Here is a 26,308-nt window from a genome sequence, read left to right on the forward strand (position 1 = left end):
CGCTAAATCCTTTATTTGTTGTAGTGTCGCTATGGTATCATTTAAGAAATTTCCACCAAGGGAAGTATGAGGAATATTAGTATGAAAGTATCAAATAGTTGAATAGTTCAACCATGTACACTAGGTAAAAAGAAATGTTGATGACCTATTCTATCTTGACTAGACCTTTCCTCTCTTTAAATACTGAAACATTTTCCATTAACTTGTGTGTCATTTCTTGAAATCTCTCTTCTGATTCAAAATCGCAGTGTAACGTGTATCGTTCTTTTTCAATCCCAAAAATGCTTCTTAACATAGCTTTCCTTCACTTGATAATACTAATATGCGGCCTATTTTCAGTTTCGTCGTTACAATTCACATCAAAATCCATCGCTAATGCTACTATGGTAGCCAAACCTGGTTGTGATATCAAATGTGGGAGCTTAACTGTTCCATTTCCTTTTGGTATTGGTAACGGAACAGGCTGCTCGATTGATCCTTCATTCGATATCACCTGTAATGTTTCGTTTAATCCTCCAAAGGCCTTTCTTTCTGGCAAAAATCTCGAAGTGATTGATATACTAGATGATCACATACTTGTCAAGAACAATGTTGGGAGTAGGTGTTTCGATAAAACAGGGACGTTGATCAATGCTGACTCGATAAAACTTAGCTTGGAATCGACGTCTTTCTCCTTCTCTGATCTAAACAGCTTGATGGTAGTAGGCTGCGATGACTTGGCTCTCATTTTTGGCTATAAAGGGAGAAACTTTACCAGTGGATGCATTTCTCTCTGTGCGAAAAAAGAGGACATAATTGATGGATATTGCTCGGGAATGGGATGTTGCCAGACTTCAATTCCAAAGGGTTTGAAGAGTTTTGTGGGTTCACTTGGGAGTTTGTATAACCACACAAATGTGTCCTCTTTTAACCCTTGTGGCTACGCATTTCTTGGTGAGCCTGATAAGTTCATTTTCAATAGCTCGGATTTGTCCAATTCAAGTTTCGTGAACAAGGTTATAGAGGAAGTCCCTGTGGTGATTGATTGGGTTATTGGAAATGGTAGTTGCACTGAGGCTAAGAAATCAGCTGAATATGCTTGTGGAGGAAATAGTGTTTGTGTGGATTCTAAGACAGGCCTCGGAGGTTATCGCTGCAACTGCAGTCAGGGATACCAGGGTAACCCTTATATCAGTCCAGGTTGCACAGGTAAGACTACAACAATTTAGCTGTAGTCGTTAGAAGACTGGATTCATGATTTGAGTTTGAAATTGTTGCTCCAACCTAGTAAGGTTTGAGCCAAAGTTACTGTGTTCGAATGATTTTATATGTGTTGGTTAGTGTTGCATTTTTCATCCGTTTGGCTACACTAATTTTGACTCAATAGTTTGTGTCTGTTTTGAGCTGAGGGTATATCGGAAACAACCTCTTTACTTCTGATGTTTGATTAATTGCCAGATATAAATGAATGTGAGAACGAGAATCCTTGTGATGGAATATGCAATAACTTCCCTGGGGGGTACACCTGCACTTGTCCACATGGTCAGATTGGTGATGGCAAAAAGAACGGCCACGGTTGTATCCCTCGGAACTCTAAGTCACCCATCCTTCAACTCTCACTCGGTATGTCTACTCTGTGTCCAGTCAAAAACCTTCATAAAAAACGAAAAACGGTTGGAGTATACTTAAGTTGCACTTTCTTATACGATGAAATTGACACATCTCTACCTGCACAAGGTCGGGGTAAGATCTGCGTACACACTACATCCCAACCTCTCCAGACCCGACTTGTGGATAATGCTGAGTTTGTTGTTGTAGTTGAATTAAGTGACTTGTATAAGATGTTTCTGACAGAGAATGAACTATATTCATTGCAGGTTTGTGCTTTGGCTTTCTGGCTTTGGTCATCAGTGCAACTTGGATATACTTATGCATCAAAAGAAGACAACTCCTAAGACTCAGGGAAAGGTTTTTTCAGAAAAATGGTGGTTTGATGCTCACGCAGAAACTTCGATCAAATGAGGGTGGTATGGAGTCTGCAGCTAAAATATTTACAGCAACAGAACTCGAGAAATCCACCAACAACTATGCTGAGGATCGTATCCTAGGCCGAGGTGGTTATGGTACTGTTTACAAAGGCATCCTTCCTGACAAACGTGTAGTTGCAATTAAAAAGTCGAGAACAATGGACGTGAGCCAAATAGAATTGTTCATCAATGAAGTGATCATTCTTTCGGAAGTCAATCATCGAAATGTGGTGAAACTCTTAGGGTGTTGTTTGGAGTCTGAAGTGCCTCTACTAGTCTATGAATTCATCTCCAAAGGTACCCTTTATAACCATATTCACGACGGTGGAGATCAAACACGTTTGTTTTCTTGGGAAAATCGATTGAGGATAGCGTCTGAAGCTGCTGGTGCTCTCGCGTATCTTCATTCTGCAGCTTCTACACCTGTAATTCATCGAGATGTGAAGTCTACAAATATACTACTCGATGAGAATTACACAGCTAAAATATCAGATTTCGGGGCTTCTAGATTAGTGTCATTGGATCAAACTCAAGTGACTACATTGGTTCAAGGAACTTTAGGTTACTTGGATCCTGAGTACTTCCATACTAGTCAATTGACAGAAAAGAGCGATGTTTATAGCTTTGGAGTAGTGCTTGCAGAGCTCTTAACAGGGCGAATGCCCCTAGATACTACAGCATCTGAGCACGAGAGAAATCTAGCTGCATTTTTCGTCAAGTCTATTAAGGAAAATCGATTGTTTCAAGTACTCGAGACACATGTGCTACGAGAAGGAAGTTTCGAGCAATGCCAAGGTGTTGCTGAGCTCGCAAAGAGATGCCTAAGGCTAACGGGTGAAGAAAGGCCTACGATGAAAGAAGTTGCCATGGAGTTAGAAGGATTAAGGAAGTTCACCAAACATCCATGGTCTAAAACTGAACAATGTCAAGAAGAGGAGACTCTTGGATTAATAACAGGACAAGCATCAGACCTTTACGCGATCAATATGACCACGAACTTCATGGCTAACGGAGAATTCTCCGGACAACAAAGCTTGGATAGTCGGATGATGTTACATATTCATAGCCCCCGGTGATCGATAACTTGTGTAAAGCCTGCATTGTGTCTGAACTTGTATGTTGCAGAATGTAGTGTTTCCCTTTGTACTCTGCTGTTGTTGTTGTTTGTCTGTTAACCAAGTTTGGCAAAATTAACTCATGAAAATATGACCCGTTAAAACTGTCCAAGTTTAGCTTGGTCGTAGATCTGTTTATTTATTATCTCAACTCATTTCAGCCCATTAAAAACTGAGCTAAAATGTTGCATAATGTAGTTCTCCTTTGTACTTTGTTGTTTACATTTTGACTGGTATAAGTTAGTGGCATAATTCCACAATTTTTTTGAATTTTCAGCATTTGGCATAGTTGAAATTTATGTATAATTTCATATTTGACACTATCAAACACGTCTAGAGAGGGGCAAATCAATGTATAGATTTTCTAGCAAATGAAGGACACGAACACAATGAAGATTTGATAATATGGGAAAATGCATTTAAGGATATGAAGTTTTTTCTCCGAACAGATCCAAGCGATGTTGCTATAAAAAAATATTTTTCATTTTTTTCTTATGGTACCCCCTCCCCCCCAAATAAATAAATAAATAATAATAATCCACATTTGGCATATGTTCCCATCTAATCTTGTCAATTGTCATAGTAATTTATGGCTATAAAAAATTCATACTATTAAAAGTAAAATGAAAAAAATAACTATACTATTTTTAATGATAATTTTTATGGCTATATCATACAAATTTCATCATCCATGATCAAGAGAGAAGCTAGTAGTTCGGTTCAATTTAGTAAAAAAAATTCAAACCGTATATTTGTGTTAATAAATTTATTAAAATAATATATATAAATATTAAATTTAAAATTTAATTATTGACAGTTAAAATCGTTATTATAAAATTTAAAATCCATAAAATTTAAATCTTAAATTTAGAATCCAATTATTATTTAAAATCATCCTTATAAAATATAGGAAAAAGACTCAAATATGTCATCAAACTTTGAGAAAAGGCTCATTTATGCCACCCGTTAAAAGTTTGAATCATTTATGCCATTTTCGTTTGAGAAAAGGCTCATTCATGTCATTATTTGTTAACTGAAATGACATAGATGAGCCAAATTTTTAACGGATGACATAGATGAGACTTTTCTCAAAGTTCGATGACATATTTGAACCTTTTTCCATTTTAAATAATAATTTAGTTAATGACGTGACCGAATCATAATTGACCAAGTGTACAAAATAGTTTTGCAAAACGAAAAATATTTTTAGTTTATAAATAATTAATAAATAAATCAAACTTTTAATGAATGACATAAATAAACTTTTTTTAAAGTTGAGTAACACATTTGAGCATTTTTTCTAAAATATAAAATCCATAAAATTCAAATTCAAATTTCGTGAACGTCGGTGACAACTCAAAAAAAAAAGTGGATGTTATTCAAACAAACAGCAACTCATCTTACCACAATTCATGCATATGGACACCAAGAAGCCACCTCACCAGTTTCCTAATAGCTATTATAGAAGATCTTTTTTATGATGATGATAATGCTTGATTAAACAAGAAAAAAGAAATTTTAAACTTTTGAATTATATTTAAGGTATCATAAAAATTTATGATGTTAAATGTTTTATGATAATTTTTTTATGTGGAGCATAGATGTTATTTTTGTAGGATTTTCATAATATAAGAATATAAATATTTAACTTTAAAGATAAAGAAGGCATAGCAACACTCAAAAGGCTATTTATGTATAATTTACCCTTTTAATATGAGAAAAGTATTGAAAACACTTTTAAATTTGGTGCGAATTATTAGTTTTATTCTTGAATTATTATCAGCTTTAAGAAATTCCTTTACTTGACTAATGAACTTAAATATACTCCTGATTTTGCAACATGAGGGAAATACAACCTTAAATTCTCGTCAAATATAGGGTGTTTACAACACTTCTCTCGACTTTTTATTAAGAGTTTCATGCTACTACAAGAGGTGTACCTAAATTTAGTTAGTCTAAATTTAGTTAGTCAAGTACAGAGTATTTTTAAGATTGTCAATAATTCGGGAACGAAACTAATAATTTGCGCTAAGTTCACAAGTATTTTCAATACTTCTCTCCTTTAACAAGGATTATATATGCAAGACTTTGCCGTATTAAATTTAAATCTTAGATTCCGAATTCACTTCTTGCAATTAAGATCATGAAACATGAAAAACGATTTGAAATTTAAATTCTTCAAATATAATAAATAGTACCAAGTCTCTAGCCCCAACCCCAACCCCTTCCCCACCCAAAATAGAATAAAGAAATAATTCAATCTTCCATTATTTCAGAGTCGACAGCCCCATAAGCCCAAATTTCATTCTTCCATTGGTGCACACTCATCAAGATCCACAAATGCCTTCATCAAAATTTGAACCAAATGATGACATACTTGATTTTGTAATCAAGAAAGCAAATGGACTAAAAGGCCTAGTAGACACAAGCCTTGAAATTGTCCCAAATCAATGCATTCAACCAAAAGAACAAACACTAGACAAATCCCAAATTGACGATCAAGAATCAATCCCTTTAATTGATTTGTCAAATTTTGATGATTTAAATGTTGTAAAATCAATTCAAGAAGCAGCAAGCAAGTGGGGTTTCTTCCAAATCATCAATCATGGGATCCCAATTGAAGTTCTTGAAGATTTGAAGAATGCAGGACACAAATTCTTTGAATTGCCAGCTGAAGAAAAAGTTAAGTATTATAAAGAAAATGCTGGTGCTGATGAATCTGTTTTGTTGTTTTGGAGTGCTATTGGTGAGAAAGATGAGAAAGTTTTGGAGTGGAGGGATGCTATAAAACATGGTTGTAATCCACAGAATGATAGCAATCTTTGGCCTCCTCAAACAAGGTAATTTTTTGAGGTTTTTCTGCTCGGTGTAATCTATAGATCACATGTTTTTAAGTATGTCAATTTTATTAAAATATACCTGGGGTATTACTTTTTCCAACCTTTATATCTTAAATGTATGGTGTTCACGTTTCTTATTTGAACTATGAATAACTATTTATCAAAACACAACACGAAACTGACTAGACCTAGTATTTAATACAATCGCCAAAAGATGTGTGAACAAGTTATTTTGCCCATAAAATTTCGTCTTAATGGCAACTGACTCATTAATTTTGAGGTATGTTTTGATAATTAGTTGATGATAATCCATATAGGAAACTCGTGAAAATGTGACACTTTAGGTGAGTTTCTTATCATTATCTCTAAATTTTATAAGGGTGTATATAACTTAAATCTTAATTATATTGCATATGTAGGAGGAAAATTATCTTTTTTACAATAATATATCTAGTGTAATTGCACAAGTAAGGCATGGAGAGGATAGAATATACGCAGATCTTATCTCTGTATTTGCGGGGTGAAAAGGTTATTTTCGAGAACACCCTCATTAAACCTTGAATGTTATTGGCAAAATTCTCAACCTTGCCATTGAATCTTGAACATTTTTAACGAAATTTCTGACTTTATTACTGATTCATAGGAACCAAGTCTTGGAGTACAAAAAGTGGGCTAAACCACTTACTAAAAAATTGCTTGAGGTGCTATTGAAGGGTCTCAATGTCAATGAATTTGATGAATCTATGGAACCTCTCTTGATGGGAACTATGGCTATCAACATAAACTATTATCCACCATGCTCAAATCCAAGTATCACCATTGGTTGTCGAAGACATTGCGACGTGTCCTGCATGACTCTGCTCCTCCAAGACGATACGGGAGGCCTATATGTCCGAGGGACTAAAGGCGATAACTGGATCCACGTAAATCCTACCAAAGGCGCCTTAGCGGTTAATATAGGTGACTCGTTACAGATCATGAGCAACGCTCGATACAAGAGTATCGAGCATTGTGTAGTGGTTGATTCGAGTAGGGCTCGAATCTCTGTACCGCTATTTGTGAATCCTAGTTTTGACAGTGTCATTGGTCCATTCCCACAAATGCTGAAAGATGGAGAAAAATCAGTGTACAAACATGTTTTGTTTTCTGATTATTGGGAGCATTTCTTCAGTAAGAGGCCTTCTGGTAAAGCAACACTAGATTTTGCTAAAATTTGATGCTTTAATTTACAAATTTCTTGTATTGTCAAGTCTGTTATTACGTAACGACGAAAAACATAATATCTTATGTAACCATCCATTTGGTGTCCTTATGATTTATGATCTCTATTTTTTTGTTTATAATAACTTTACTCCATCTTTTTTATTTCTTTTTAATATTTAATATTGTAAGTTTATTCTTCTGATGATTAGTGTGTAACACAATGATAATTTTAGACTTAGAAATCTAGAATTTGAAAAAAAAATGTGTTCTAGGATTATTTTTTTTAGGATAGAATTATCTCAATTATTAATCAGAAAATTCGAGTTCAGAATAAATTCTCATTCAACTTTAAAGCAATATAGAGAAAAAACACCTACTTAAATGACATTATCGATTCCAAAGATCATGATGGGTAGTAATTATCTCCGTCATCAACTAGAGATCTCAAGTTTAGGAATAAATTTGCATTCGGCTTTAAAGAGGATACCAAATACATAATGGGAAAAAACACCTACTTAAATGACACTATCATTTTCAAAAATTGTGATTGATAGTAACTATATCTATTATCAATTACAGATCTCGAATTTAGAATGAATTTGCTTTCGCTTTTAAGAGGATATGAAATGCAACGTGATAACGAATTCCAACTTAAATGACAATATGACCACCAAAAATTGTGATGAATGGATTGCCTCTCAATTAGAGATCTCAAGTTTGAAATTAATTCACCTTCGATTTCAAAGCGGATATGAATACAAAATGAGAAAAAAACATATACTTGAATGACATCAATCAGTTCCAATAATAACTATCTCCATCATTAATTAAAGATTTCGATTTCAAAAATAAATTTATTTTTGCTCCTAATACAATTATCAAATACAAGATAACGAATCCCCTAACCACCACCACACACACAACTTGAATGACACTATGATCACCAAAATTTTTGATGATCTCCCGATTCGAGAGATTAGAGATCTCGAGTTTGAAATTAATTTCATTCTACTCCAAAATGAGCACCGGAAAAAAAAAAGACACTGTTCATAAACCAGGTAGATATTTTCTCCTTCTTCCAAGAAAATGCTCTAGGTTTCAGTAAAAATGTCAACTGCAGAAGTTCCTAAAGAATCAGATCTCATTGATTTTCTTGTAAACAAAGGAAATGGCGTAAAGGTTCTTTCCCAAATGGATCTTGAAATAGTTCCTCAAAAATTCGTTCAACCCCACCAAAAAAGACTAGATTTTACCCAAATACTTTCATCAGAATCCATACCCATTATTGATTTCTCTAATTTGAATGACCCAAAAGTTGCGGAATCGTTTTGTGATGCAGCAGAGAAATGTTTTTTTTTTTCAAATAGTGAATCATGGAATTCCAGTTGATGTTCTTGAAAATGTAATTGAAGCTGGGCATAAGTTCTTTGAATTGCCTGTTGAAGAAAGAAGGAAGTATTTGAAGGAGAATTCACCTACTCATACAGTGCAATTGAAGACAAGTTTTTGCAAGATAGTCAAAACGCGTTTTGAACGCGTAGTCAAAAAAAGAACAAAACGCATTTTGAATGCGTAGTCAAAAAAAAAAAAAACGCGTTTTGAACGCGTAGACAAAAAAGGAAAAAAATGTGTTTTGAACGCGTAGTCAAAAAAGGAAGGTTCAATACGCGGATTTTACGCGTTTCTAGTTTCCTATAAATAGAAGACCTCTTGGCCTCATTTATCCCATCCCAGAAAGAGAGAGTAAGAATACAAAGAGAGTTATACACCAAGATAAATATTGTAGTCTTGAGTGTCCTCTTTAATAGTTGTTCCTTTTACAAGAGAGAAGTGTTAATTGTTGTTTTCTCCTTCTATTTGAGAGTTGTGTACTCCATACAAAAATAGTGAAATCCTTCTACTCCGTGGTTTTTTCCCTCTATCTTTAGAGGGGTTTCCACTTAAAATTCTCGTGTTTAATTTATTTTCATTATTTTCATCATATCAAACTTTAGTTGTGGTGCTTCCTCCCTCCAACAGTGGTATCAGAGCCCTCGGTTATTCTGTCTATTTTATGCGAAGGTACTATCTGTGAACAGTAACTTTTCGTGAATAGTAAAATTCGGTGAATAGTACTATTCACGTGAATAGTAAATTTCGGTGACGGTACAGTTTGTCACGATTGTTCGCAAAATATTCAAAAATGATCTAGAAGGGTGTGAAGCAAATAACAATGTCGAGTACAACAAAGTTTGACGTTGAAAAGTTCAATGGGACTAATTTCTCATTGTGGAAAATGAAAATAAAAGCGATATTGAGAAAAGACAATTGCTTAGCTGCAATTGAAGGCAGGCCCACAGACTTTGTTGATGACAACAAGTGGAAGGATATAGACAGCAACGCAGTTGCTGATCTATACTTGGCACTAACTGATCAAGTGTTGTCTAGTGTGACGGAAAAGCGGACGGCGAAGGAAATATGGGATACTCTTACGGGGTTGTATGAGGCCAAGTCTTTACATAATAAAATCTTCTTAAAAAGAAGATTGTATACTCTTCGAATGGCAGAGTCCATGTCAGTTACTGAACACATCAATACTTTGAATACTCTGTTTTCGCAACTTACAACAATGGGTTGCAAAATAGAGGGGACTGAACGTGCGGAGCTTCTACTTCAAAGTCTGCCTGACTCGTATGATCAACTTATCATCAACCTGACGAACAATACAGACAGTCTAGTTTTCGATGAAATTGCAGCCGCTGTCTTGGAAGAAGAAAATCGGCGCAAAAATAAGGAAGACAGACAAGCAAGTTCGCAGCAAGCTGAAGCCTTGATGATGGTGAGAGGAAGACCAACGGAACGTGGCCCTAGTGGGAGTCACAATCATGGCAAATCTCAATCAAGAAGTAAGAAGAATATCAAGTGTTACAACTGTGGCAAGAAAGGGCACTTCAAGAAAGATTGTCGATTCAAGAAGAAGAGTGAAAACCCTGAGCCATCAAATGCTCAAGGGAATGTTGCATGTACCTCGGATGATGGCGATATTTTATGTAGTGAGGCAATATCAAATAATGAAGGCAGAAAACGTTTCGCTGATGTCTGGATCATGGACACAGGAGCAACATGGCACATGACTTCCAGGAGAGAATGATTCCATCAATATAATCCTATCTCAGGAGGGTCTGTGTTCATGGGAAACGATCATGCTTTGGATGTTATTGGTATTGGGTCCATCAAAATAAAGATGTATGATGGCACGGTTCGCACCATCCAGGAGGTACGACATGTAAAAGACTTAAAGAAGAATCTATTGTCTTTAGGACAACTAGATGATAATGGATGTTCGTATAAGACTCATGGTGGAGTCATGAGAATATCCAAAGGAGCGCTTGTAGTGATGAAAGCGGAAAAACTTGTTGCAAATCTATATGTGCTTAAAGGTGAAACACACCAAAAAGGAGAAGCATCAACCGCGTCAGCAAGTTCATTTGAAGAATCAACTATGATGTGGCATTGTAAACTTGGCCATATGTCGGAACGAGGTTTGAAGATTCTTGCTGAGCAAAAACTTCTTCCAAGGCTCAAAAAGGTTTCACTACCCTTTTGTGAGCATTGTGTTACCAGTAAGCAAAATAGACTGAAGTTTAGCAGTTCCTCTGCTAAAAGCAAGGAAATACTAGATCTGGTCCACTTTGATGTCTGGCAAGCACCGGTGGAGTCTCTAGGAGGAGCGAAATATTTCGTGTCATTTATCGACAATTACTCTAGGAGAAGTTGGGTGTATCCAATCAAGAGGAAGGCAGATGTTTTTTCAGTTTTCAAAGAATTCAAAGCGCGGGTGGAACTTGAATCTGAGAAAAAGATCAAGTGTTTGAGGACAGATAATGGAGGAGAATACACTAGTGATGAATTTAATAACTTCTGTAAACAAGAAGGTATTAAACGACAGTTCACGGTGGCATATACTCCACAACAAAATGGAGTAGCAGAGCGGATGAACAGAACCTTGTTGGAACGGACAAGAGCTATGTTGGCAACTGCAGGTTTGGAAAAACCATTCTGGGCAGAAGCAGTCAAAACCGCCTGTTATGTGATCAATCGGTCATCATCAACCGCAATTGATCTGAAAACGCCAATGGAGATGTGGATAGGAAAACCAGCTGATTATTCTTGCTTACATATATTCGGAAGTCCTGCTTATGTTATGTACAACACCCAAGAAAAATCGAAGTTGGATCCAAAATCCAGGGATTGCATTTTCTTAGGGTATGCTGATGGAGTCAAGGGGTATCGCTTGTGGGATCCCACAGCCCGCAAGGTGGTAATCAGCAGGGATGTTGTATTTGTTGAAAACAAGATACAAGCAAAAGAAGGTAGCACTTCAAGAGAAAAATCAGAGACTACTACAATTGAAGTTGAAGAAATAGAAGAAGTTCCAGTTTCTTCTGAAGCAGAACCAGAGCACGAAGAACAAGAGCAAGCTGAGATCGAAACTCCAGAAGTTCGACGGTCAACTAGGGAGAGAAGAGAACCAACTTGGCACTCAGATTATTCTATGGAGAGTAATATTGCATACTGTCTACTAACAGAAGATGGAGAGCCTTCAACTTTTCACGAGGCTATGAAAGGCCAAGAATCATCTCCATGGGTGGCAGCAATGCAAGAAGAAATTGAAGCTCTCCATAAAAATAAAACATGGGATCTTGTTCAATTACCACAAGGAAGGAAGGCCATTGGAAACAAATCGGTCTACAAGATCAAACGCAATGGTAATGATCAAGTGGAGAAGTATCGTGCAAGATTGGTGGTGAAAGGATTCGCTCAGAAAGAAGGTATAGACTTCAATGAGATATTTTCTCCGGTGGTTCGACTCACAACAATTCGAGTGGTCCTGGCGATGTGTGCTACATTTGACTTGTACTTAGAGCAGTTAGATGTCAAAACTGCATTTCTTCATGGAGAACTTGAAGAAGAAATTTATATGCTCCAACCAGAAGGTTTTGAAGAACAGGGAAAAGAGAACTTGGTTTGCAGGTTGAACAAATCTCTATACGGTCTCAAACAGGTGCCGAGATGTTGGTATAAGAGATTTGATTCCTTCATTATAAGCTTTGGATACAACAGACATAGTTCAGATCCTTGTGTTTATTACAAGAGATTTGGTGATGAAGATTTTATTATTTTGCTGTTGTATGTTGACGACATATTGGTAGCAGGCCCCAACAAAGATCGTCTCACAAATTTAAAGGCACAGTTGGCTAGGGAGTTTGAAATGAAGGACTTGGGACCAGCAAACAAGATTCTAGGGATGCAAATTCACCGAGACAGAAATAATAGAAAGATTTGGCTTTCTCAAAAGAACTACTTGAAGAAAATCTTGAGACGCTTCAAGATGCAAGACTGTAAGTCAATTTCTACCCCACTTCCTATTAATTTCAAGTTATCCTCAAGTATGTGTCCTAGTAATGAAGCAGATATGATGGAGATGTCTCGAGTACCGTATGCATCAGCAGTGGGAAGTTTAATGTTCGTCATGGTATGTACAAGACCTGATATTGCACAAGTAGTGGGAGTGGTTAGTCGATACATGGCTAATCCTGGTAGAGAGCATTGGAATACTGTTAAGAGGATCCTGAGATACATCAAGGGTACCTCAGATGTTGCAATGTGTTATAGAGGATCAGACTTTACTGTTAAAGGTTATGTTGATTCAGATTATGCAGGTGATCTTGATAAAAGCAAGTCCACCACAGGTTATGTGTTTACTCTTGCTGGAGGAGCTGTAAGCTGGGTTTCAAAACTGCAATCTATCATTGCTACATCTACGACGGAAGCAGAATATGTAGCAGCTACACAAGCTAGCAGAGAGGCAATATGGATGCAGATGTTACTGGAGGAGCTCGCACAAACAAGAGAGAGTTGCTTTATTTTGTGACAGTCAGAGCGCTTTGCACCTTGCAAAGAATCCGGCATTTCATTCAAGGACAAAGCACATACGAGTTCAGTATCACTTTGTTCGTGAGAAGGTGGAAGAAGGCAGTGTGGATATTCAGAAAATTCACACTAATGACAACCTGGCAGATATGTTTACGAAGTCGATCAACAGTAACAAGTTCACATGGTGTCGATCTTCTATTAGCCTAGCAGAAACGTAACATTGCAGTAATTGGGTAGAAAGGATGGTGTGAAGACTTAATTGATTCTCACTTAAATCTTCAAGTGGGAGAATGCAAGATAGTCAAAACGCGTTTTGAACGTGTAGTCAAAAAAGGAACAAAACGCAGTTTGAACGCGTAGTCAAAAAAGGAACAAAACGCGTTTTGAACGCGTAGTCAAAAAAGGAAAAAAACGCGTTTTGAACGCGTAGTCAAAAAAGGAAGGTTCAATACGCGGATTTTACGCGTTTCTAGTTTCCTATAAATAGAAGACCTCTTGGCCTCATTTATCCCATCCCAGAAAGAGAGAGTAAGAATACAAAGAGAGTTATACACCAAGATAAATATTGTAGTCTTGAGTGTCCTCTTTAATAGTTGTTCCTTTTACAAGAGAGAAGTGTTAATTGTTGTTTTCTCCTTGTATTTGAGAGTTGTGTACTCCATACAAAAATAGTGAAATCCTTCTACTCCGTGGTTTTTCTCCTCTATCTTTAGAGGAGTTTCCACGTAAAATTCTCGTGTCTAATTTATTTTCATTATTTTCATCATATCAAACTTTAGTTGTGGTGCTTTCTCCCCCCAACAGTTTTAGCCCTTTAGCTGAGAAGGTTTTGGAGTGGAAAGATTATCTTTTTCATATCTATGATGATGATGATGATAAGAGCACTAAGCTGTGGCCTGTTGTGTCCAAGTAAGTCTTTTTTTTTCTTTTTTTTTATTATCGTGGGGTTAGATCAGCTTTTGTGCAATTCGACTAATTTTATAGGTACCTCCTATTTCCGCAAGCATTATGTTGGGATGGAGCTATAGTTCTGCTTACCGGGTTGGCACTACCTATTAAACTGTCTTTTTTAGAATATAGAACTAATAAATTCAAGATTTAATGGTCACAAATACACTCAGGTGATTTTTTCTCATGTGTTCTAGCTTTGGTAGACAATATCTGGTACCTATTGCAGGTGGGAGGTGGCATGTAGTCTGTGATTAAGGTGTGTCGTAAGTTTGCTTAGACGCCACAGTTATCCTAACATACCTCAACTATCCATTATTGTATTTACCTACCTAAACTACAATTCTCTCTGTATTAAAATTCATCTTTATGTCTAGTTGACCAATTATTTGTTTTCGATCTATCATAGGTGTGTGTATGTCAACTCAGCATCGAGGTGTGTTTTATACAAAGGGAGATAGTTGAGGTATGAAACTCAGAAAACGTGAGAATTTACGTAGGTAAATAGAACAATGGATAGTTGAGGTATGAAACTCGCAAAGAGGTGATAGCTTAGATGTGTTTTTTAATCATCAACTCTAAACACAAAATCCTAGTTTTGCCTCTAAGTATTGGGTAGTTCTATCCACCAAAGCTCGGACAAGTAGGTAGAAATGACGTAGTGTTTTTTGCTTTCTGCTGGAGTTTGAAATTGAGAGCTCATGGTTCTCAATCCACTTATTAACCATTAGGTCATGCCCTCGGGTGCATTAGCAATACATGTTTAATGTTCAATATGTCAAGTACTTGCCTTTTTTGTTTTAAATCTCTTGTTTTCTTTCTTTAGGAGAACTTTGTTGATCTGAACTTTGTTAACTGATGTTTCTGAAAGATTGATTGATCTTTGTGGTTAAAAAATCCTTTTAGACGAAGGGGCAAAAGAATTTTCTTATCTGGTGCACTTGTGCACATTTATTTTAATAAAAGATTAGGTGGAACCCTTACAAAAGGGCAGCCCGGTGCATGTAGCATCTCATTTAGGCAGGGTCGGGGGAAGGATCATACCCAAAAGGAGTGTAATGTAGGTGTCTAATTTCATTTTTACTTCTACGGAGATCAGGTTTTGGAGTACATGAAGGGGGTTAAACCTATTATAGTGAAGCTTCACGAGGTGTTGCTCGAGAGGCTAAACGTTAAGCAGATTGATGAATCGATGAAGTCTGTTGTAATGAGCACGTTGATCGTTAATCTCATTCACTACCCCGTGTGCCCGAACCCCGAGCTCACTGCTGGAGCTGGTCGTCATGCTGATGTTTCTTCGATCACTATGCTCCTACAAGACGATGTTGGTGGCCTTTAGGTGCAAGAGCCCAAAGGCGATGGCTGGATTCATGTGCCCCCAGTCAAAGAGGCCCTCGTGATCAACATCAGGGATGTCCTTCAGATCATGAGCAACGATAGGTACAAGAGTGTCGAGCATCGTGTGATTGTAGACGCCAGTAGATATAGAGTGTCCGTTCCAATATTTGTGAATCCAGTACCTGATACAGTTTTTGGTCCTTTGAGACCAGTGCTAGAAAATGGAGAGAAACCATTGTATGAGCAGGTTGTTTATTCAGATTATTTCAATTATTTCTTCAGTAAAGGTCATGAGGGCAAGCAAACAATTGAATTTGCAAAACTATGACAAGTTTTGCTGATTCTACACTCATTTCATCGTTGTATATGGAACGTGGAGTTTTTGAATCAAAAGTAGTGACAAGCTGAGTATTTCATCTCTGATGCTCGCCTTGTAAACAATTTTTCGACAAGAGAGTAACACATTATTGCCAAATACCAATACTAGCCCTTCCCCATCCCCGGACTCCCACCTCAATGTCGAGATGGGGGAGAGTGGGGATGGGGCGACAAAAGACGATTATAACGTTTTCAAAATGCCAAAGTAATAAAAATGACAAAGCAAGATTTTGATGTAATCATTGAAGACTCTAAAGGAAATAAACAGTAGCTACTTTTTCATATCAAATGGAGTATGTCGAGTTTTGATTATCAAATACTATGTAAATTCTACAACAAATTCACCCTAACAACAAAAACTCAAAAACGTAAAAAATGTTTAGCCAAAACAAGAATGCCAAACAAAATTGCCTCTGCTCCGTTTTGTTGCCATGGAGTTCGGTGGATGGGTGTATCATTGGCAGGCCAAAGCAACAAAAGTCGTAGGGATATCAGTGTCACGTTGATCACGCTGTAAGCTACCGATAAAAACAATTACTGTTTCTCTTTCTTTGCCAAGGATTCTCCTTTATGTTCACTGCCTGTTGAAACCACATAACCTGCTCCAACCTGTGTAAAACGAAGTAGACTGAAAACATGAAAGAAAAGAAACAGACAGTAACCCTTTCTCCACCCATTACGCTCGCTCGCACCCACAAAATTCTAAAACTAATAGTACCAAGCATCCCAAGTTCACCCAGTATATGTAGGCATCTACCCTGACACAAGCATCAGGGGCTGATTCTAAGTCTCGAACCCATGACCTACCGGTCACGAGGACAACTTTACCGTTGTTCCAAAGCTCCCCTTCATTAATAACAAAAATAATAATACTAACAAAAATAATACTGTTAGTATTTTTATTATAGAAAATAAGCAGGTAAAAGAGGAAAAGCGAGATACCTGGCAATCTCTTAGTACGACACGTTCTTGGAGCTGTACATTACTGCAAATAACAGAACCTTGGATCGAACAACCATCTCCGATAGTAACATGGTCCATTATGACTGAGTTGACAACCTGCAAGGACGAGCCAGAAGGAAGCAAGTGACTTAATAACCAGCTAGGCGAAGTATGTGGCAGCTGGATTTTCTGAGGCTGTGTCATTGTTCTGTGAGTGGAATGTAAGTACTAACTGTTTTCCTTTTCATCAGAGGTAAAGAATGAATCGTACCTTCACATTCGAGCCAATCCGACAATGTCGGCCAATGACGGACTTTTTCACGCTGCATTTGTCACCCATTTGTGAACCTTCTCCCAGCATACAATGTGGTCCAACCTAAATCATATTAATACCTCAGTCATGAAAACGAAGATTCAACAACTTCTAGGTGTGTTTTTTTAGCACTGTCTCAGTGCAACCATATATAAAATTTCCTACATTACCCATGAAAAGAACCAAGATCCAAGAAGACAAATTAAAACCAAAAGGAAAGGATATGATGCTATATGAACTACTTTATTTGGCACTAAGCAAAAAAGTGAAAAAACAATGATGGCATAATGCGCAACAACATAATATTCTGCATATGTAACCGTAAGAAAAATTGCAACTTACTGTAGTTTTTGAACCAAGTTCGGCTGTAGGATGAATGATGTTGTTCTGAGGAGAGAAAGAATAGCCTGACAGATGACTTGCATCACCTATGACCTAAATCATAGAGAAAGAAAACTAGCTCATAAGCAGACATGCAAACACATCTGCTGTAGAAATAAGCAAAAATACAAAGATTAATAGTAAATCTCACATCTCGATTTATGTCGCTAAAGGCTTGAATAGAGTTTAAGCGTACACAGTAATTGCTCTTGCTGGCAATATATACACAGCACTTATGGGTCTTTCTTGGAGACAGAGCAGCACCATCAGGACCCAAAGCGTATAGTTCATGAAAACTTTGTGTAGAAGCATTGGTCAGCAGTTGTGACAGCATAATTATACTATCAGAAACATGCTTAGAATTCCCAGTTTCTTCTGCTAGCACTCCATTTTGTGATAATTCAGATCTCTAATACAATTAACATCATCAACTCATGGAGATTCTTAGATGGTAAGTAAACAAAGTTAACATTTGGCAGAAAAAATCATGCATTGTATGAAACTTACTAGCTGGCTCCTCACAAGATAAGGCAACACGTCACGCCTCAAGCTCAGAAAAGTTTCTTTCTTATTCAGAACCTCTTGCAAAACGGTTCTACAGGAGAAAACATGGAAATGACAACCATTTTCAAACAAACTCATTTTTAGAGTAAACTCTATCAACAAAAAACCACTTGAAATAAAAAAGAAACACCTCGAACCTCTTGAAGGCATACATATGAGCATCCATTAGATCAGCACGAATCTCCATCTGCAGATTAAAGTAAAAGGATAAGATGGAGAAGAACTCCACCAAAAATAACATTGAAGATTGTAAATTTAGATATATCTGCACAAGTGAACTTCTTTTTTAATGGTCTAATATCACATTTTCATGTGAAAAAGGAAAAAGAGAAAAGTTTCTTACAGAGAGCAGCAAGTCCAGAATCTCACATTGGTTAACAAGCAAACATCAATAGTAGATATACATGTGATCGTATAAAAAAAAAAAATTATAACTCAGGGATTGGACATTGAAGAAATGAAAGAGAATAGATCATATTAAAATTCCAAAATATAACTAGCAAGTCAAAGCCAAGCTGAATTACAGATTGCAAGGATGAGAAGAAACATCATCAAGCAAATTTATCAATCCTTCACTTATTTCCCTCTCTTTTCCCATTCAGTTCTCTAGTGAACAGGAATCAGACAATAGGAAAGGTACATGAGTAGAAGAAAAACATATCAGATATAAAACTCATATTTTAGTGATATCACTATCTGATTGGCAACATTTACCTGGCCTACTGCTCGGAGAATGTTCTTCTGGACACGAATATCTTTCTCAACTTCAGCTCCTAGAGGATATCAAAGATGCCAAATAAGGGAATAACACCAACTGATGCATGAAGGATGTAATAGTATAAGCAGAGGTCTCACCAGCAGCTACATGCAACAGAAATTGTTTAGTAGGGTCCAGTCCTATAATGTTATGGCGTGCCGGTTTCTTGGCTTTGTCCTTTCCACCAGAGGAACCTGACTCTGATGGGCCACTGATAGGAGTAGAACAAAGCATTGCAGTCACTGCAGCATCATGCCGTCTATGAGCAGCTGCCACCGCCCCAGGAGGAATATCAGAAATAAGATCACCACTCACGACCTGTGTAAGTATCAAAACTAATTAGCTCACTGAAGCATGCTCCCTTGTTGAAAAGCTTTAATGATTAGAATATCAACCAAAATGTCTTTTGCAGTTAGGTGGTGATCAATGGCCCTAAGAGCTCCAGCTGTCCCGACATCCTCAGGGACTGCTGCAACCTGAAGACAAGTTTACAACGAAATAAGTCCTTTATAGCAACAACCATAGCAAGTTAACATGGGAAAATAAGTATAAGGATGAGCAGTGGGTATCATATGAATTTTTTATTGATAAACCTACTAGACTCATCCTGCTTAAAACAGTCAAAAGGGACCACTACATATATATTTCGAATGCAACTGTTTAAGAGCTTTAACGTTAAGAAAGAGGAAACTCATAAAGAAGATATTAGGTCCGGCAAGAAAAAAAAACTTAATCAGTTCTTGAACATGAAGCGCATGGGTCTTGCACGAAAATGTAGGACCAGCAAATATACATCTTTGAAACAACTGTAGCTTACTTTGGAAAATGAAAGGTAACCAGTATCCCATCAAGGAGATATTCACACACCAGCAAATGCAATAAGAAAAATTCTCACAATTTGAAATTGCACCATTGGTCTCTTGCTAAAAAGTGAAAAAGGAAAATAACTTTCGTGGAAGGGAACTATATGAAGTTCATATCTATAATGTCTGAATTGCAGGGGTTCCTCACTTCCTTCAAGAAGTACCTAGGCATCTTTTGTGGGTTTAGGTGAATGTCATTATTTTTATGTTGGTACACATTTTTTAGTAGTTTAATTCAAACGACAAACAAATAATATATCTCACAGTCAAGAAAGTTGCTAGCTAACCTACAATACCAGGCAGAGGGAAAAGAGTTCAACTACAACTGAAAGCAGGAAGGCATATTTTCTAGATATCACCTAGGGCTCGCGGACGTCATTTATCCTTTTTGTTTTTTAAATTAAGACACTATCTGCTCGAGCACCAGACAACTGTGTAAGTAATAAATATAAATACGTCAAGGGTTCGAGCTCAACTCATAACCTAATTTTCTATAGTAGTTTAGGGGTGAGGCGCTTACAAAAAATCTAGAAAAATTGTGCAAACTCGTTAAGGAGAGATTCGAACTTCGAACACTAGGCGAAGATCAAATTAGCAAGACACTCAACCAGCGAGCCAAGGAACCCTTTATATTATGAGGTGTCATATATAATATATCTACAACACATTCTATCTTTTCAGATATATATTTTTTAAACTTATCCGACGAAGCTGTCGGATGACACCCTTTGATATAAGTGCGTCTGTGTCCGATCGACATGGGCGCAACATGGATTTTGGGCGATCCGAGCAACATAGGTATTTACTAGCTTGCCAGTAACTTGGTATATTTGATGAAAACTGATATGTGCAAAGCTGTTTTCATTACTTCCCTATAGCTATAAGTCAACAGTAATGCTGCATAACCTATCAAAAACAGAAACAGTGTCTGGATAGTGCAGTTGGCAGACTAGCAAAGCACCTGCAGATTACTAGAAGCATGAATTTTCTCAGTTACCAAAGCCCTTCTCTTTGTTGTTAAGTGTTTAGATGACCAAAGGACTTCTTGTCCTCTTATTTCTGTATTAATCTTACTTTTTTCTATTCTTGTAACAAGGAAATCCACAAGGGCCAATTGGCACACGGTTTGAAATGGATAATCAGTCTGCCCCTATATCCTTCTCCACTTAAAGTTTGTTGTATTTGTCCCCTCTTCCCATCCACAAATTATAATATATCTATTCCTATAAAATCCTTTCTTGTTGATCTCTATGTTTACATGCTTCACAGCTTTTACTTCGTGCTTTGCTACGCAATGGAGTACAATATCAAGTAATCCATCAGCTATGTCGTAATTACAAATTAGTTTGAGTCTATTATATGAATCTTCTATATCAATTGAGCTTATGCAGATGTATTAACTTTCAAATCTTCGCGGACGGGTTGAAATCTTCGCCCTATCTCCCCGTGTTTAGCCAACATTCCAAACGTTCTTCACACTACTTCTCCAGTAACTTTTCTAGTCACTTGTCAGAAACTTCTTCGATTAGTCTTCAAGAACCATTTCATGTTATATTGGTGATCTCTTAGAGATTGGTGTCACCATACCTTATCTGGTAATTGAGAGTAGATTTTTGTTTTCTGTGTGCACTAACCAAGTGAATTTTCGGATAAAAGAATCCAACATTACCTTTCTTTAGTTCAGTTCATTAATCTGGCAATTTAACATTATATCATTATTAAAAGCCAGGAGAATTGCTAACAATATTGTGTGGAATAATTCTGACGGACTATATTATAGATGAAAGTCAAGAGAATCGCTAAGAATACTGTGTAAAATATTGTCAATGATTATGTCAAAAAAAAAAAAAATCCCAACAATAATGAAACTTTTCTTTGTGTAGTTACACAACACCTATACAAGGAGTTATCTAAAATGTTGTTACCCAACCAAATTCAATAAGACTTTAGTATCATCTCTTTTCACATAATATTAATGGTTTCCTGTTTGTAGAAATGATTCACAGCTAAGACAGCCTACAAGGTAACAGGAATTTCTTTCGTTGCTTCGATATATCTTCTAGTAATTACTGGATTACTAATATAGAGAAGGCCACATGCACATTTTTGCAACTAGAGTAGACCAATTTCTCTTCAATAACAATGAATGCCATCCTTATGAATGATACATGTCATCCAATTAGTGATATATGTGGACTCACATGAAAGAAGCACCTTGAAACTACGGGCAAAAACATTTCATATTTATCAGGTCAGTTTCATCAGTTGCCAAGCATCAGAAAGCTGGAGAAACTGATGTTTCTCATGAGAGGATACTGATGAACCTACTAATAAGCTTGCAGCTTTATGCCAAACAAAAATTGAAGCATGAAACAAAAAGTATCCAGGCTATTCTAACCATCTTTATTCTTATTTCTCAACAAATCACACTTTAGTAGAGCAAATGGCTATGGTAATCATCTACCACTTCTGCACTTTCAATATGCCAAATCTCACATAGTTTAATATGTCAAACAGCTAAAACAATTACACTACATTTTCTAATATAAATTTCTGGATAAGCTTTTATTTCCCTCGTCATAGTTTTCCCTCACGATTTCACCTCGCCTTCTCAGTCACTGATAAACATTTTTTCAGAAGTGTGATCCAAGAATTACCTCAACGTGTAATCGATCAACATAAGCATTTGATATCCAACCCCCAACAAGAAGAGCTGCACTTTCCCCTTCAACAACCTGAGAAAATACCACAATCAAACATACAATTCAATAAACTAACCTTAATTTCCATAATTAACACAAGAACAACAAAGGGTGCTCATTTTCTGGGTTGCTGAAACTCACAACAATAAAATCCTTAAGATTGTTTTCCTCAAAATGCTCCAACACATAAGACAACACCGGACGATTTGCAACTGGAAGCAAAGCTTTTGGCACATCCTGCAAATTTCTTTTCCACATACATCATTCTTTTTTCTTTGGAAAATCACTTATCAGAGTATATTAAAAAACGGGTAATCTCTTAAAGCGAAAAAAACAACAAAGGAAGTAAAAGGGTACCTTGGAAACAAGAGGGACAAGGCTTTTTGAGACGCCACCTGCTAAAACTACAACTTGAAAATCCATGGGTATGAAGTAACCTTCTTTAGGTGCGATAATGGCGATATGGGTTCTCTAGAAAAATGGGTTTTGTGGGTTTTTCGATTTGGGAACGATGGAGAAATAGCAGAGAGAGAGAGAGAGAGAGAGAGAGAGAGAGAGAGGGTACAACGAGAAATGGAGAATTGCTTTTCTCTGGTTCCTCGGGTTTTAGGAGTTTTGGGTCAATTAAGAAAAAGGATAGATCAATAAGGACCTGTTTTTTAATTCTATAAGTGTTTATCGAAATAGTTTTTTTATTTTTAAAGTAGAAATAAGTCTGCAAATATATCAGTATGGATTATGATTTAACGGTGAGACTGTTTTACTTTATATCAAATATCTCGAATTTGAGTCCTTCTAAGTGTTTATCGAAAATAGTTTTTTTTATTTCTAAAGTAGAAATAAGTCTGCAGACACATCAGTATGGATTATGATTTAATAGTGAGACTGTTTTACTCTATATCAGAGATCTCAAATTCGAATCCTGAATATGGAGAAAATTATGTTAGGAATATGATTCTTGAATGAATCTTACAATACGTGATTCAGATTTAATTGAAGCTTCAATATTAATATTATTATTATTGTTGTATTTTAAAATTAGTATTTGATCATGATAATTTTAGATATAATTTTGAAATTGAGTTTCCATGTTATAAGATTTTGAACTCTTATCTTTATGATTCCAAATAAAATAGTACTCTTTTTCTCTCATTTGCAAAGAAGTATAACATTGAATCAATAGCTAAACGTCTATTAACTACTAAGCCTATGTCTCATTTGTGCTTAGGCGTGACTAATCTAAATTCATTAATTAAATTTATCTATTCTCAAGATTTTATATTAACAACGGAGGAATTTTTATCATTCGACTAGCATAATCTTTAAATAGCAAATAAGATTGAATTTGCACCAATCCATAGCATGCTTTTTCTCTGGCACGATACATATTTATCCGTACCAAATATTTATACTAAACTAATTCAACTATTCATGATTAAAAAAATTTGCAATAGTAAACGTATATATTAATTAATCATAATCAATATAAAGGAGTTTTCTTCGTAGCATGAAAAGAAGGCTATACTAAAAAGTCTATTTGTCACAAGCACACTTATGAAATTAGTTAGTAATAACGTAGCACTATCATATCATATATCGTTAGGAAACACTTTATTATTTAGTGAAAAAATTTTGATGTAAATTTAAATTTAATTAAATTATAACATAAATATCAAATATTAAATAAAAAATATATATATAATTATGCATCGTCTTGTGAAAAATGTTGGTGATATATCTTATTTAATCAAACAAGATTTATAAATGGCATTTAACTCAATTTACAAATCTCAATTAGTAAAACAATTAAAAACAAACTACTTATGCCCCATGCAAATGAAAGTTTTCCTTTGTGTTTTACGAATTCTTGAAATTCTTGCAAAATGTTTGAATTTCGATACTCAAATAATTTAATTTTAATCGTAAATTCAAAAGTCGAAATTAGCACTCAACACAGACACAGGCTGATCGGCGAATGACCTCCGGCAAATCAGCGACACGGCTCCATTCTCCGGTGGCGCAGTCGTAGACCAACACCAAACCCTCCTTCAGTCCTCTCTCGATCCTCCCACTCCGCCGCAGTAAATCGTCAATGCAACCATTTACTTGTACTAAAACCACCTTCTCTCCGATCCCAACGCAGCTGAATCTCACCGTACTGTCTAATCTAACTTGCGCCGGCAACGGCGGCGATTTTATCCTGCACCAATCTCCGAATCCGGTACTTTTCCTTGACCCATTAAACTTCCAGAACGATAGTTCCACTGCGTGGCTGGAAAGTACGTAAATTTCTCCGGCCGTCGCACATGCCGCCACAACACAGCCGCCTCCAGGAACGGATCGGGTTTTTAACCAAACCCCATTAACAGTATCGTATAAATCCATTGAGCTAGCGTAAACATGGGCTGCATCAGAGGCACGGTTTCCACGCGCCACCAGCATTTCACTTCCCGACGCGCCGCTGAGCTTGAGTCCTCCGATGATGTAAAATACTCCGTCGATTGAAGCACCAACGCACCCATACCTCTTCCTCGGAGCTTTTGCCACTACACTCCAGGTATTGCTCGTCGGGTCATACTCCTCCACCGCCGTAGCCCTCGCACAACCACCGGCGACGTAGATTTTCCCACCTACAACTGCCGCAGCAAATTTCTTCCTCGGGAAAATCGGCCCTTGTCTTGGAACTACTAAACCAGTCCAGGTATCATACCGGAGCATCGCCGTCCGTCCAATAACGTAAATTTTCCGTCCAATCACCGATAAACGAGAATGCGAAAACAAATTATAGAAAGACCCATGTTCAAAAATAGGGTCATTCGCCGGTAGAAAAGAACAAATCTTCCATGAACAATCATTGTTCAATCTGTAACTAGCTGTAAAAAGGGCTCCATCAGAAACCGAAACTGCAAAAAGGGTAAGTCGTAAAAGGTTATGCCGTTGCCGGAGAAGATGAAAAGTCGGTGAATCAAGAAGCAGAGACCAACGAGAACAGACTAAAGGCAAAGAAGGAAGTGAAGAATTAGTTACCCTTGATAGACATTCAAGAAGAAGGTCATCTGGGAGTGCAGAAATGGTGGTTCTGGTGGGTAAAATAGTGGTGGTTCCGATGGGAGTAGGGTGGTGTGGTGGTGGGTGTTGATTATTAGGGAAACAAGATTTCATCAGCCATGAAAAGTGACGAGAATTGCAGCTATCAGACATTAATGGAAAAATATAAAAATGGAAACTTTTTTTCTGCTTTTTCTTCTAATTGCTTTCAGGTTTTTGAAGATTTATTGAGAGCTCAGTGAAAGGTATTTGAGAGGTTGGGTGGGTGCTGGGGCGGGGGGGTTACTGAGCTTTTCTTCCGATCTACGGTGAAAAATTCAACTGTTATTTATTATTTTTTATACTTTGATTGTTCTATTTTATTTGGATTGCTTTCGTTATTTGTTTTGTCATATCGCTTTGAATTTTTTATCTTTATTTGACTTCTTTTTATGATTTTACTGAGTCGAGGGTCTTTCGAAAACAGTCGTCCTACCTTGGTAGGAGTCAGGTCTGCGTACATTTTACCCTCCCCAAATTCCACGTTGTGAAATTTCACTGGATTGTTATTATTGTGATGGTGGTGTCATGGAATAACGATAAAGTTGTCTTTTTATCTATATATATTTGAGTTGGGAAAGCAGTCGTTAATGTTTGTATTGGAATTGACTGTTTATATTACAACCCTTTTTTGAATAATAACATAAATACGGGATACTTTATGCATCAAATTATCTTATTTTGATACACATATTAGAGAATAAGGTACAACAAACTAAAGCTTTATGCTTTTTTTTTTGTAATATTCTTTATTCTTTTGATGTCAATACTTAGGACTCGAATAACCTGAATTCAATCGAAAAATTCTATCAGGAGAATATAGCATTTCTAATCAAAAATAATTTTATTTTTAAAATTCAAATTTGAAATTTATGATTAAGAATGAGATGATACTTAAAGTCCATAATAATGTTCTCAAATTAAGTTATTGAAAATTGAAAATTTCCTCATCTAA

The 26,308-nt window shown here is 36.5% G+C and overlaps 4 protein-coding genes and 1 pseudogene across 4 annotated transcripts; 3 read left to right on the plus strand and 2 right to left on the minus strand.

The window, feature by feature from the left end:
- Positions 1-208: 208 nt before the first annotated feature.
- LOC129902940 (wall-associated receptor kinase 2-like) lies at positions 209-3,331 on the plus strand. Its single transcript, XM_055978386.1, has 3 exons — positions 209-1,188; positions 1,438-1,602; positions 1,857-3,331. Exons 1-3 carry the CDS (start codon positions 282-284, stop codon positions 3,080-3,082), a joined length of 2,298 nt encoding a protein of 765 aa, XP_055834361.1. The 5' UTR covers positions 209-281; the 3' UTR covers positions 3,083-3,331.
- Positions 3,332-5,327: 1,996 nt separating this feature from the next.
- Positions 5,328-7,316, plus strand: LOC129904128 (bi-functional coumaroyl CoA and feruloyl CoA ortho-hydroxylase F6H2-2-1-like). Its single transcript, XM_055979663.1, has 2 exons — positions 5,328-5,961; positions 6,605-7,316. Exons 1-2 carry the CDS (start codon positions 5,462-5,464, stop codon positions 7,176-7,178), a joined length of 1,074 nt encoding a protein of 357 aa, XP_055835638.1. The 5' UTR covers positions 5,328-5,461; the 3' UTR covers positions 7,179-7,316.
- A 785-nt stretch (positions 7,317-8,101) lies between these two features.
- LOC129902416 (bi-functional coumaroyl CoA and feruloyl CoA ortho-hydroxylase F6H2-2-1-like) lies at positions 8,102-15,818 on the plus strand (annotated as a pseudogene).
- A 178-nt stretch (positions 15,819-15,996) lies between these two features.
- Positions 15,997-22,897, minus strand: LOC129902415 (uncharacterized). Its single transcript, XM_055977650.1, has 13 exons — positions 22,624-22,897; positions 22,408-22,503; positions 22,222-22,299; positions 19,097-19,177; positions 18,800-19,019; positions 18,659-18,717; positions 18,082-18,131; positions 17,888-17,975; positions 17,532-17,789; positions 17,342-17,434; positions 16,958-17,062; positions 16,687-16,803; positions 15,997-16,353 (listed from the first exon to the last, which is right to left on the minus strand). Exons 1-13 carry the CDS (start codon positions 22,687-22,689, stop codon positions 16,279-16,281), a joined length of 1,386 nt encoding a protein of 461 aa, XP_055833625.1. The 5' UTR covers positions 22,690-22,897; the 3' UTR covers positions 15,997-16,278.
- Positions 22,898-24,097: 1,200 nt separating this feature from the next.
- LOC129902854 (F-box/kelch-repeat protein At5g26960) lies at positions 24,098-25,562 on the minus strand. Its single transcript, XM_055978287.1, has one exon. The coding sequence runs from the start codon at positions 25,465-25,467 to the stop codon at positions 24,208-24,210; it is 1,260 nt and encodes a 419-aa protein (XP_055834262.1). The 5' UTR covers positions 25,468-25,562; the 3' UTR covers positions 24,098-24,207.
- Positions 25,563-26,308: the final 746 nt, after the last annotated feature.

The sequence above is a fragment of the Solanum dulcamara genome, chromosome 9, assembly GCF_947179165.1.
Source record: "Solanum dulcamara chromosome 9, daSolDulc1.2, whole genome shotgun sequence".
Taxonomy (NCBI): Eukaryota; Viridiplantae; Streptophyta; class Magnoliopsida; order Solanales; family Solanaceae; genus Solanum; species Solanum dulcamara.

What these genes read in the sequence shown, in the direction of transcription:
- LOC129902854 (XM_055978287.1), bottom strand. Translation starts at nt 25,467, where the DNA reads ATGTCTGATAGCTGCAATTCTCGTCACTTTTCATGGCTGATGAAATCT.
- LOC129904128 (XM_055979663.1), top strand. Translation starts at nt 5,462, where the DNA reads ATGCCTTCATCAAAATTTGAACCAAATGATGACATACTTGATTTTGTA. An exon ending in CTTTGGCCTCCTCAAACAAG is followed by an intron (nt 5,962 to 6,604) that starts GTAATTTTTTGA and finishes ACTGATTCATAG; the next exon opens with GAACCAAGTCTTGGAGTACA.
- LOC129902940 (XM_055978386.1), top strand. Translation starts at nt 282, where the DNA reads ATGCTTCTTAACATAGCTTTCCTTCACTTGATAATACTAATATGCGGC. An exon ending in TATCAGTCCAGGTTGCACAG is followed by an intron (nt 1,189 to 1,437) that starts GTAAGACTACAA and finishes ATTAATTGCCAG; the next exon opens with ATATAAATGAATGTGAGAAC. An exon ending in CATCCTTCAACTCTCACTCG is followed by an intron (nt 1,603 to 1,856) that starts GTATGTCTACTC and finishes TATTCATTGCAG; the next exon opens with GTTTGTGCTTTGGCTTTCTG.
- LOC129902415 (XM_055977650.1), bottom strand. Translation starts at nt 22,689, where the DNA reads ATGGATTTTCAAGTTGTAGTTTTAGCAGGTGGCGTCTCAAAAAGCCTT. An exon ending in ATCTTAAGGATTTTATTGTT is followed by an intron (nt 22,300 to 22,407) that starts GTGAGTTTCAGC and finishes GTATTTTCTCAG; the next exon opens with GTTGTTGAAGGGGAAAGTGC. An exon ending in TCTGTTGCATGTAGCTGCTG is followed by an intron (nt 18,718 to 18,799) that starts GTGAGACCTCTG and finishes GATATCCTCTAG; the next exon opens with GAGCTGAAGTTGAGAAAGAT.